Source organism: Mustela erminea, chromosome 21, assembly GCF_009829155.1.
Source record: "Mustela erminea isolate mMusErm1 chromosome 21, mMusErm1.Pri, whole genome shotgun sequence".
Taxonomy (NCBI): Eukaryota; Metazoa; Chordata; class Mammalia; order Carnivora; family Mustelidae; genus Mustela; species Mustela erminea.
In genome coordinates, this window is record NC_045634.1 from 6,576,309 (window position 1) to 6,588,937 (window position 12,629).

Genomic DNA, 12,629 nt, shown 5'->3' on the forward strand with positions numbered 1-12,629 from the left:
TGGAAACTCTCTCCCTTTAAAAATATGACCCCCAATTTAAGGGTCAATTTATGGTCAGGTTCAAATTACACTGGTTTGTCTGTGCCTTTGGGGGAAATTCTCAGACTCACCCCCCCAGGGCTAGGGATTGCCCACCACCCCCTCCCCCCACCAAGGAAGGTAATCCATGGGAGAGTTGGTGGGAGTCGGTGGGAAGGGACCTCCTTGGGGATCAGAAGTGGCTGGGTTCATGCACATGTTCTGAATAATTCAGGCCAAATTACCCACTCTGGGTCCTGGAACCACTGGGATGCTGAATTATAGGGGTTGTCTTTGGAGTTCAGTGTGGTGGCCTCTCCAGTCTCTTTGGCGCAATGAGGACTTAACCAGTAAACCCCAGAGGGCTCTGATCTCTGCCTAGAGCTTGCCCTGAGATGGGACCACGGACCCTGACATCCTGCACATGAGGGAGCCCAAAGGGTCCCCAGGAGCTCTGGGAAGGGGCTGGCTGCTGCCAGCTTCTCCTGCACATAGTTGCGAAGTCCAAGGGGACCGTGGATTTTTTCTGGGCTCCTCGTTCAGGCAGGCGCAGGCGGGGTGAGGAGTCCCCACTGGGCGTGCTGCAGCTGAGCCCCAGCCTCAGGAGGAGGGTAAGGCGGTGTGCCCCAGTCTCCCAGCTGCCTCCCACCTTCCATCCTCAGCCTCTTCCCTCTTTTCTTTCCTTCTTTCGCTCCGCTCTCTCCCCCTCCCCCTCCTCTCCTGCACAAAAGCTCTCTGTACACAGCCACTTCCTCTGGCTGCTGTCTCTGAGCCCAGACCTTATGAGAACCATATGGGGGAAAGAGGGTGGAAGAGAAGGGGGTGGGGAAGCTGGCAAGGACCCGCCCCTCCAGCCAGCATCTTTCCACTCCCCTCAGGCTATGTGCAAGGCAGTTGGCACACTTTGCCCCCAACTCCCCTAACTGGATCCTGGCAGCTGGGGTGAGGGGCACTGAGGGGAGGGGCCAGTCCAGAGGGAGATCTGTGTTCGAGAACCAGTTTCCTGAGGCTGGAGCAAGCACAGGGGCAGTGAAAGGGCCTCGCCTTCACCCCATGCTGTCTCTAGAGACCCTCAAACCCCAGCGAAAGGATCTGGCCACCACTAGCTGCATCTGAATGGCAATCGCCCCTTCTCCCCTGTGTGGGCTGCTGATGTGGTGGGCAGCTCCTGCCCCAGAAAGGAGAGGCGAAGCGGACAAGGGTTTGTGGGTTCTGGGAGAATCCAGAACGACCTGTACCTTGCCTGCCTCCTCTCCACCCAGCCTGGGAATGTTCCCCGGTCAAAAGGGCCTTGGTTCTGCTGGGAAGGAACTGGGTTTTTTAAAAAGTGGCTTTGTGTCCCTTGGGTCCCAAGTCCAGCCAGGTGAACAGCAAGTCCCTCACCCAAGAGAAGTGTAAGATAACCCAACCAGCTGCTCCTGGCGTCATCTAGGGTCAGGACACCAGGCCCTCCCCTCCTGGCCTCAGTTTGCTCAGCCCTAAGACCAAGACGCAGGGGCTGGATTTGCTGATCTGTGAGGGCCTTTTCAGTGCAGCTGGTCTAGGAATTTACGACCCTGGCTGGGATCCTCTGAGAGGCTGCTCGGATGTCCCCGAAGGTCCTTGTAGGCGATTTCCTTTTGGAGTTACCTATTATCAGTCCTTTCCTAGAATTCCTTATTATCTCCCTCCCTCTTCCTCTCACTCCCAGAGCAGAGAAGCAGAAGGGGAGCCCCATCAGCTGCTGTCCAGGGATGGGTGGGGGGTTCACAGGGGTCTTCATCTCCCTCCCGTACCTAGGCTCTCCCCAAAATTCACCATCTCCTATGAGACCTTTCCCCTTGGGGGTGAGTCAGAAAGGCCCCTGCTCTGGACAGGAGCATGGACTGCAGACCCCCCTCAGCTGCAGGACTGCAGACCGAGCTGAGGGGTGGGACAGATGGATCAGGAAGGGAGCCAAGAGTTCTGCTTTCCTGGAAAACTGCAAATAAAGATCCATTAGAAGGGGAAAAAGCAAAGGGTGGGGAGAGGGGGCACAAAGTCTACAAAAACAGAAGGCAGAAAGTGGGATAATAGGGTGGAAGGGCTTTCAGTGCAGTAAACAGGACTAGTCACGGAATTGCCCCCAGAACTGCCTGGAAGCTTTCTCTGAGCAGAGACAAGAGGCTCCTTGCAGACAGGCACCTTTTCTAGCACTTCTTGGCCTGAAGAGTCCCAGCGCTGGAGCCTACCAGGCTTTCCAAGGTGGAGTCCTGGGTCCCTGAGGACCCAAGCAAGCAGGGTGGGCTGTGAAGGGGACTGGGACTGGGTGGCCCATTCCGGAGGAAAAGAGGGGAGGAGGAAGGAGATAAAGCCAGGGGGTGCAAAATTGATCTGTGAAAGTTCTGTTGTTTCCACCAGGTGACAGACAGAAAGATGGCACCGGGAAATCTGTGTAGAAACACAAAGAGTAAGGAGGAGGAGTCTGGGAAGGTGTGGAGAAAGTGCTCAAACTCCTGGCCTCCTGTTTTGCTGCCAGGCTGAAGTCCCTTCCTAGCATGTCTCTTCCTTCTTCCCTCAAGAGGCATGCTGGGGGGGCGCCTGGGTGGCTCAGTGGGTTGAGCCGCTGCCTTCAGCTCAGGTCATGATCTCAGGGTCCTGGGATCGAGTCCCGCATTGGGCTCTCTGCTCAGCAGGGAGCCTGCATCCCTCTCTCTCTCTCTGCCTGCCTCTCCGACTACTTGTGATTTCTCTCTGTCAAATAAATAAATAAAATCTTAAAAAAAAAAAAAAGAGGCATGCTGGGTAGGGATGGGTACGCTGGAGGGGCTGAGCCCTGGGGAGAGAACCCAGGCCCAGCAATCAGGGTCAGTTTAGGTGGAGCCTGGAGGGAGCCCAAGAAATATGTCTGTGGCTGGGATTCAGGCATACTCCAGGCTGAGGGGCCAGCGGGCTCTCCGAAGCTTCTAGGGCCCTCCCTATTGTTGCTGTCGGGATGCCCAGCTAGGCTGCAGGGGCGTAGCGGGGTGCTGGTGGTGGTGGTGGTGGTGGTGGTGGTAAGGTGTTGGCTGTTCCTTTGGAAGGTATCTTAACCCAGCTGGGTGAGAGGCCTGGGACAAGGAAGGGGCCCTTCCTCTGGGAGCAGTTTGGGTTGGGAAGGTGATCTAGCTGACACCCTGTCACAGTATATTCTCACCAAGGGTTGGCTGTGCTCACTCCTTGGAGTGGCGTCGATGGGAATTAGCTATGGCTGGAAAGCATTAGTTACCAAATCATTCTAAGATGTACTGCAAAACCACCTTTTAATGTTTTCCCCCTCTTTTCTGCCTTCAGTATGTGTGGATTCCTTAATCCCAACAAGCAGACACACAGAGAGATGGTGTCCCACATATGTGTGTGAGTACAACCACAAGATCGAGTAGACACACACACACACCCCTCTCTTGAACCAAGTTATCATGGCCCAGCAGGGGCTCACAGAGACAGGGGCCCAACCATTCCACACAGCAAGCATATTTCTCCTCCAAATCTGAGTGCGCTGGGGAATGTACAGGCCTGTCTGGACCCTTCAACACCAGTGGACAATCAAAGAGACCAGGACTGAGCCCCCCTAGCTGCCTTCCCAGGCCACCACCATATCCCAGAGCTGCTGCTGGGACGTGGGAGAGAGCAGACACATTGCCTCCACCCCCCTAATGCACACACATACACTCAGCGTGCCTGCACACACACACACACACACACACACACACACACACACACACACTCACACACCCCAGCTGGGGAAAATGCAGGCCAGGCCGCCAACGTCAGAGGCTGACCAGTCGTGTCCTGTCAGGAAGCCGGCAGCCTCTGAACTCACCCAACCAGAGGCATGACTGTATTGTTCTGGACACAATCAGGATAGACTGTGAGCCAGCCCCAAGTCTGGGCAAGGGGCGGTGGGGAAACGCTTGCCACCGGGGTCAGGAAGACAGGAAAGGGGAAGCGCTCGCAGGTTGGGTCCGGGACAGGAAAGGCACGGGCCGCTCGGGCCGGACCCTCCACTCCGCGGCGTGCGTGGAGCTGGGAGCACGTGGTCGGAGCAGGAAATCGCCGCGGCGGGCTGGGGTCGCGGAGGCTTCAGCCCTCCATCGGGGAGGCTTGGGGTGGGGTCGGGGTGCGGCGCCACTGGGCCGCGCTCGCAGGCAGGGGCTCAGTACGCACCCGGACTGAGAAAGGAAACGGGATGACGGAAGGAGGCCGGGAGGCAGCCGCCTCCCCCTCGGCCGGTTTTCTTTCTTCGCAGTCTTGGTAGCGAAGAAGTCAATCGATTAACAGCCAAAGCTGGTGTTATACCCAGAGGAGGCAAAGAAGAGGGCGGGGTGCGGGACCCGGTGTACAGCTCACTTCACAGATGCGCGCGGAGGGAGAGGGGCCCGAGTCGAACCGTGCCGCCGGGGTCTCATTCAGGCCAGAAGCGCCGCAATCCCAAAGACAGATTTTCCGACAACTCCCGCCCGCACCCGCCCTATGGAGACCGGCTGGAAGTGGGGCTGGCAGGCTCGGGGGTGGGGGGGGGCTGTGGATGGGGTGCCCTCCCCCGCCCCGGGAGGAGCCAAGCCCGCGGGGTGAACCCGGGAGACTCCTCCAGTCCAACCAAGGACGCATCTGCGGAGGTAACAACCGGCCGCAGCCACCTTTGAGGCCGAGGGCGTCGATCTTTCCTGAGCCTTCCCCCAGCCCACCCACTCAGGTCCCCGAAGTCTGCAACACTAGCGCAGGCTGGAAAGTCAAGGGGCGTGGGCGTCCCGCCGGCGCGCATTCCCTTCACCTGTGCAGGTGAGTGGGCGCCCGCGGTGCCTCTCTCTCAGGCGCAGCCGGCCCCCGAAGCCCCCTCCTCCCTCCACACCCCTGGAGCCCTAAAGCTCCCCGCACTTCTCCAAGCCTCCCTTTTCGGCGCCTGGACTCAGGCCTGTCCCCGAGTCTCCGAAGTGGCGGCAACGTCCCGGTCCCCCTCCTCCGCCCCTCCCGTCCTGTCTCCGTTCGCCCCCTCGTCGGGGCTCGGGCCCGCCGTCCGAGTGGGGTACTCACAGGGTGACGGTGCCGTTAGGCAAAAGGCTGGGCTCGGGAGGCTCCGGAAGGTCCCCGCCGCCGCACACCACTCTCCTGCGCGCCGGGTTGGGGGCGCCGCCGCTCAGCCCCTTGGGCCGCTCCCCCGAGCATTTGCAGCTGCGAATGGGGACGGGGCAGCCGGGCGCACCCCGGGTCTCGGGCGCCAGGAGTAGTAGCCACGGCAGCAGCGGCAGCAGCAGGCGCGCTGGCGCCCCCAGCATCCTGCGTCCCGCGGCGCCCATCAGCCCATCGCCCCGCGGGGACCCACAGCTCTGGGGCCCGTCTGTGCGCCGGCCAGAGGGACCTGGGCTTGCGGGAGGCGTGCTCAGCGGGGGCCCGGGGCGTCCGAGGGCGGGGCGGGGGGCCCTGGGCGGAGGCAAGCCCCGGGATCCCCGCCGCCGCGCCCCGGGGGCATGTCCGGCGAGCGCCCCGGCGGGGAGGACGCGGGCGCGGCTGTCAGCGCGGCGCGGGCGGCCCCCGGCGGCGCGGCCCGAGTCTCTGCGCTGTGCTGCCGGGCCGCCCGAGGCCGGGCCCCTCCGCGTCGCCTGCTCGCTCCGCGCTGATCTGGAACCTAGCGGATCGCGCCGGGCTCCTGCTGCTGCCGCCGCCGCCTCTCCGTGCCATGGATGGAGGCAGCTCGGCGCGGCGCCGCTCCCGCCGCCGCCAGCCCCCGCCCGCCCTCCCGAGAGGGCGCCCTCCCCTCGCCAGCTCGCCAGCCGCGAGGCCCTAGCGCCTTCCGCTACGCAGCCACTCAGCTGCCCTCCCCCGAGCGAGAGCCGGCCAGGAGACTTAAGGCCCCGCGCGTCCCCGAACTCGCCCTGAGCCTACACTGCTTCTCCCTCCCGCGCCGTCCCCCTTCCCCGCCGGGACTCTGCCTCACCACAACCCATCTCAGCCCTCAAAGCCAACCACCACCACTTTCCACAAAACTCTCCCTCGCTCTTGCTCATCCAGCCCGCACCCCTATGTTCTGGGTCCTCTATTGACTTGCGGGTTTGGCCAGAGATGGCTGGTGCTCCCCGTCTGGGGTTGGGATTGAACTTTGTTCACCACCCTGGCGTTGCTCGCCCTGACACTAGGCTTCCCTTGGCCCCTGACCTGAGGGGCGCCTCTGTAAGCTTGCTCTCCCTCCCACAGTCCTGCTCCGGCCACTGCAGGATACTTAGGAAGGCGCAGACCCTCGTCTGCTGCCAGTGACCTCGCCCAGCGGGGGGTGCATGTCCCTCGGCCACGGAGGGGTCAAAGGCCAAGGCAACAGGCTAGATCTGGCCTCTGACCTTTTCCATATCCCGGTGTGTGTGTGTGTGTGTGTGTGTGTGTGTGTGTTTAGGAAGCAGTGGGAATGAGGGAAATGGGAAGAAAAGCAGGGATCTGGGCCAGGGTGTGGAAAGAGCACTGCCTGTGAGTCAGGAGGGCTTCATTCTAGATGGCTCTATTTGACTTTGGATACAGCCTCTAATGTCTTGGAGTATCTAATCTCTGGGGTCAACATGGGGCTCTGTGTGCCTAATTTATGAATGTCAGTTGTGGTAGTTGGAGGAGTGAGTGGAAGATAGGGGGCACTCAGTTTCCAGAAGCAGAGGGATGGTGGCTTTGGGAAGTATCTGACCTTGGCAAAGGGGCATGGGAATGAAAGTTGCCCGAGGATCCTAGATGGACTGTGATGCAAGCAGGGAATGGGGCTAGGGACAGAGGGAAAAAGAAGTGTGACCTAGTATGTCTGCTTCCTCAGTTTCCCCACAAACTCTGCCTTTTCTGACCTTAACAGACCCTTTGCTACTGAGGAACAGGCTGCCTGGGTTGGAGGATCCCTGGGCAGAACTCCTATTCCTCATGATTCACTGTATCGCCAAAGAAGGTCACTAACTGCCACCTCCTTTCTGTGGTCTTGGCCCTGCCAGTGTGTGTGGCACCTTTTCCAGCACCATGGCCTTTCGGTCCAATTTCCCACCTCCCTTTGCAGCGCCTTCTCTCCCTGTCAGAGGCAGACACTGGGCCCAGACACTGGCTTCTTCACTTTCCCTCTCCGGCTCCACCAGTCTCTCCAGGCTGCAGGCTCTGGTTCCTGCAACTTCCAAAGATAAATAAATAGTGACTGCAAATGGAGTAAGAGAGAAGGGGAATGGACTCCCCAGCAGGAGCCCTCTGTAGGCGGCAGGCAGGCTGAGACTGCATTCCTTTGGAAGGGTCGAGACGGAGGCACGGCTATAGGCAGGGTCTGCCATTCAACTCTCCTGCTGCTGGACAAGGGAAACTTCTCAGAGAGGAGGAGGAGAGGCCTCCGGCCTAGGTCACGCAGCTTTTTTTGTCAATTCTTTTTGCTAAATGAAGACTCCCAAAAGTCTGGAAAGGAATTGCCCCGGGACACACACTCTGTGAGCTGTACAGAGGCCAAAGGACATTTAACTGAGGCAAAACTTCCCCAAGGGGGGAAGGAGGTGTTGCCTGGAGACATTTATAAAACATTGTCCTGGTGCCCCTGGGTGGCTCAGTTGGTTAAGTGTCTGCCTTCAGCTTGGGTCATGGTCTCAGGGTCTTGGGATTGAGCCCCACGTTGGGCTCTGCAAGGGCTCCCTGCTCAGTGGGGAGCCTTCTTCTCCTTCTCCCTCTTCCCCTCCCCCTGCTTGTGCTGCGCTTGACCGTGCTTGTGGGAGCTCTCTCTCTCTGTCAAATAAATAAATAAAAATCTTTAAAAAAAGAATAAAACGCTGTCCTCTCCTGTATGTCATCACATTTGGCTTCTCTACCCACCTAGAGAAATGAATGCAGTGGGAGTTATTTTCCATTTTATGAGTGTGGATGAGGAAACTGAGTCACAAACAGTGAAGAGCCAGGAGGATTTACCTTTCATTTGCTTTTCAAGAGCTCTTTTCTCTGAGCCCTTCAAAGCTTTTCCTACAGGAAGCTCCCTGGTTTATCTGTCCTCAGAGGCTCCGGGTGGGAAAGATGAGTGGCCCACAGGAACATCCCTTTTTTTTTTTTTTTTTTTTGGAAGTTTGTTTGCCTCTGAAGGAGAACTCATACTTAGTCCCAATCTCAAGAAATCTGGCTAGGGAGTTTGGCCAATTAAATACTCCCTGATAATGTGATAAGCTCTTTAATCGAGTAGGGATAAGGTGCCATGATAATAGAGAGGAGGCTGAAATGGTCCTATTGAAGCAAGAGAGAGGGGGCTTACGAAAAGTTTAGTCCCATGTAGGGCAGAAGAGTAACCCACCTGACTCTACTAAACCATCATTATTCCCTTAAGTATCTGGGGGCTCACGTCCGGTCTGCCTCTCTCAAAAGAAGTTTGTCTTTCCTAGGTTCTAGCTGCTTAGCCAAACTCTCTCTGCCCCCAGCTGCAATGCTCATCCAGTCCTCTTTCTCAAGGAGGAGCTGGGGCTTCTTACCCCATTGGTAGACTAGCCTCTCCATTAGGAGCAGCTGAGAGTGGAAGGCCAGGGTAATGGTCAGTGCCCCCTCCCTCCAAGCCTGGAGCAGACCAGAGCTACCACAGGAGGACATGCACAGGAGAGCTAATGGCCACTGAGTGGTTATTATGTGCCACGCATTTGTCGACCACCTTTTACAAGAAATTGCTCATTGAGTCCTTCCAACAGGATGAGGATGACTGTTTTAGCCCACAGGGAATGGAGGCGTGAAGATGCCCCTTAGTAGTCCAAGGTTACAAGCTAGAAAGTAATAAAGTCAGGATCTGAACCTCTGCACTCCAGAGTCCAAATTTTTAACTACAATGCTCTGTAATTTGTAGATGGGCTCTCAGCAACTCCCTCCAAAGTTCACCTCTCCTTGAAGTTTTCTCGTTTTGATTACCTGGCCCTTTCTGGGCAGAATCTCTATAGATGTCCACTCACAAACCATAGCTGGTTGTAGAGCCAGGAAGGACTCCCTCCCCTAGTCTAACAGGATCAAGGGTGCCAGAAACTTTCCAAAGGAGCCTCGGTGCTCAGCTAGAAGGAATGAAGGAGTGACTAAAGACGGAACCGGCAGGAGCTAGCATGTCCTAGCCCCACGTGCTACTCTCTCCCCCCAGCTGTCTGGGGGCCCCATCCTGGTTGTTCACCTTTGAATTCTAGGTTTTCTTTTCCTTATTTGTTTTTTTTGTTTGTGTTTTTTTTTTTTTTTTTTTTTTTTTTAAGATTTAATTTATTTGACAGAGAGAGTCACAGCGAGAGAGGGAACAGAAGCAAGGGCAGTGGGAGAGGGAGAAGCAGTCTTCTGCCGAGCATGGAACCCGATGTGGGGTTCCATCCCAGGACCCTGGGATCACGATCTGAGCCGAAGGCAGAAGCCAAGCAACTGAGCCACCCAGGCACCCCATCTTTTTCTTTTTTTAAGATTTTATTTATTTATTTGAGGTAGAGAGTGAGTGAGAGAGAGCACAAGCGAGGGGAGGGGCAGCGGAAGAGGGAGAAGCAGACTCCCGCTGATCAGGGAGCCCAAAGTGGGGCTCCATCCCAGGATCCTGGGATCATGACCCGAGGCGAAGGCAGACAGTTAACCCACTGAGCCACCCAGGTGCCCCATGAATTCTTAGGTTTTCTAACTCCCTCTGTGCCTTGTTACCTTTCAGAAGCAGGATCCTAGACCCAGGAGAGTAGTAGAGGAGATTATGGCCCATAATTGGGTTGGCAATGCAAATATGACATTTCTCCAGGGCTCCATTAGCTTATACAGACACTATGGAGGCATAGAACCTGTGACCTCCGCCCACCCCCCAACCTATAACTCCCTCCCAGGATGGCAGTCCCCTGGGCTCTCTGTCCTCTTCTCTGTCCTGTACCTTCCTCTGGGGACAGTGCTGAGTTGCCTGTCCTGTTGGAACATTCACACAGGATATTCATGACGGAGAAACCCTCCTGCTTCAACCAGAAGGAATGAATAAGAACTGTGAAAAGCTGGGGCACCTGGGTGGCTCAGTAGGTTAAGTGTCTGCCTTCGGCTCAGGTCATGATTTCAGGGTCCTGGGATCAAGCCCCACCTGAGGCTCCCTGCTCTGTGGGGATCCTGCTTTTTCCCTCTCCCCATGCTTGTATACACACACACACACACACACACACACTCTCTCTCTCTCTCTCTCTCTCTCTCATTCTACCTCATATAAATGAAATCTTAAAAAAAATTTTTTTGTGTGAAAAACTACCTAGATAAATATTTGGGCCTGCAAGGGCTTCCCTTTGGTGACCAGATTTTTACCACATGTTAGGTACCTGGGCATAATTTAGGCACTCCCACAGCAAGTGGCCATGATCTCTGTGTCTAATAAAATTGGACTCACCCTTGAAGCGAAATCTACTCACATTCCCCCACATAACAGACTGCCTCCTGCACTTCAAGTTCAGTGACTGAGGGCCTGGACTCTGCCGCTGGTTTTAAATCCTCATTCTCTAGCTTATGGATCACGTGACTTGGGGCACATCACTTAATTTTCCAAAGTCTCCGTTTTCTCATCTGTGAAATGGAGGATAAAAAATAGTATTTACTTCAGAGAATTGTACTGATGTCACCAGGTGTACCTAAATGATGCCTATGTGGTATAACACGAAAATACACTTGCCCTTCATCCTGGTTCCTGACCCACAGCTCCTCAAACCCTCAGTATTTCCTGAGAGATAGGAGTGTCTTTTGTTAATCAGGAGCCTCTTTCATCACACCTGAGCTTATGCTAATGACTGAAGCTGGGCTTCTTAGGTAGCCTCAAGATGGGGCTGGTCACCAGAATGACTTAGTGATTGGGGGGATTGGAACTTTTGTCGATGCTGGCCTCTGCCTCGGAAAGGGACAGGGGCACTAGAGGTTGAGGTCTATAAAAACTCCAGCAGTGAGACTCAGAGTGCTTCCAGGTTGGCGAACACATCACTGGGGCTGGGAGGACCACACACCGGAAGAGGGCATGAGAGCTCCGTCCCCTTTCCCCATACCTTGTCCAATGCCTCTCATCCATTTGGCTGTTCCTGGTTTGAATCCTTCAAAATAAACCCGCTAAGGTAAGAAAAGTGTTTTCCCGAGTCCTGTGAGCCATAGTGGCAAGTTACTGAAACCAAAGAAGGGATCATGGGAGGCTGGGATTGACAGCCTGTCCAGCCCAAGTATGGGGGCCCAAGACTCCCAGCTGACACCTGAAATGGAGGGACCGAGCCCTTAACCTGTGGGGCTTGTTCCACGAAACTGTAGCACACACAGTGGAGAACCGAGAACACCCCAGCCTAGCACACACAAGGACTCACTAAATGTTAGGCCAGGCTCCTCCCCTAGGGCCTGCTGCTGTTTTTTCTTATTGGTGCTGTTGAAAAAGAAACAGCAGATCCGGGGCGCCTGGGTGGCTCAGTTGGTTGGACGACTGCTTTCAGCTCAGGTCATGATCCTGGAGTCCCGGGATCGAGTCCCGCATCGGGCTCCCAGCTCCATGGGGAGTCTGCTTCTCTCTCTGACCTTCTCCTCGCTCATGCTCTCTCTCACTGTCTCTCTCTCAAATAAATAAATAAAATCTTTTTTAAAAAAAAAGAAACAGCAGATCCAAAATGGAGTCACTTGTGGTAAGCCCCACATCAGCAAACCAAGACTTAATACCACGCCTAATTTTAGTCTCAGCTCCCCCCAGAAATCTGACCTTTAACCAGTCAGTCTGGAATGACCTTGTCAGCACTAGTGAGGTAATCTAACTGATAGACCCCAGCCCTTTCCCAAAGGAGGGAGATCTGGTCTGAACCAACCCACTCTTTGCTAGGAACTTCCTTTTCCCACCCACTTCTGCCTGTACAAGCCTTCGGTTTTGTGCAGCATCAAGGAGCCCCGTTGCTAGATGGGACGCTGAGTGATTCATGAATCAGTGAGTAAAGCCAATTAGATCTTCAAATGTAGTCAGCTGAGTCTCCTTTTTTTAATAGTACCTACTTAGTTCTGTCCTCTCTCAGAGTTCATTGTTTAAGTATCTGACTCTTTCATTAGCCTGTAACGTCCCAGAGGGAACCAGAGGAGGGAATTCTTTAATTTCTATGATTTCCAGCCTATTCTAGTGCCCAACAAATAGAAAAGACACTTACTTAATTTGTTCAACAAAGTGCTACTGGAGTCTTAGTCATTCATTTAAGCCACATTTATGGAGCCTCTACTATGTGCCAGATACTGTTTCTGGCGCTGAAGATACAGCGATAAACCAAGAGAAAGTCTGGTTTCACGACAGGAACGTTATCGCAGAGGGTGACAGATAATATGTAAATGAACACATCCATACAGCCTGGTAAGTGGGGAGGAGATCAATGAAGCAAAATTAAGCCGCTTAAGGAAATAAAGCATAATGAGGAAGACCTCTTGGACAAGGTGATCTTTGAGCAGAGTCCGGAAGGAAGCAGGTCCTGTGGATTTGGGGGGACAGAGCATTCCATGCAGGGGGAATAGCAGCGGCAGCGAGGTGGGTGGGCGCTCTCCGTGCTCCCTCGAGGAAGAGCTGGGGACCAGTGTGGGCACAGTGCCCTTCACCTTCATGTCCCCATCACCCAGGGTACTGATGACCCTGGGAAGGGCTTTGAATTCTATTCTGAACGTGGAGGAGGACG

General features: G+C 55.3%; 1 protein-coding gene across 1 annotated transcript in view; it reads right to left on the minus strand.

The window, feature by feature from the left end:
* ADGRA2 (adhesion G protein-coupled receptor A2) overlaps positions 1-5,312 on the minus strand; it is a 34,375-nt gene extending 29,063 nt beyond the window's left edge. The window contains exon 1 of the mRNA XM_032329285.1: positions 5,050-5,312. Within this exon, the coding sequence (XP_032185176.1) occupies positions 5,050-5,312 (263 nt within the window). The remainder of the gene's footprint in view (positions 1-5,049) is intronic.
* Between the last annotated feature and the right edge of the window lie 7,317 nt (positions 5,313-12,629).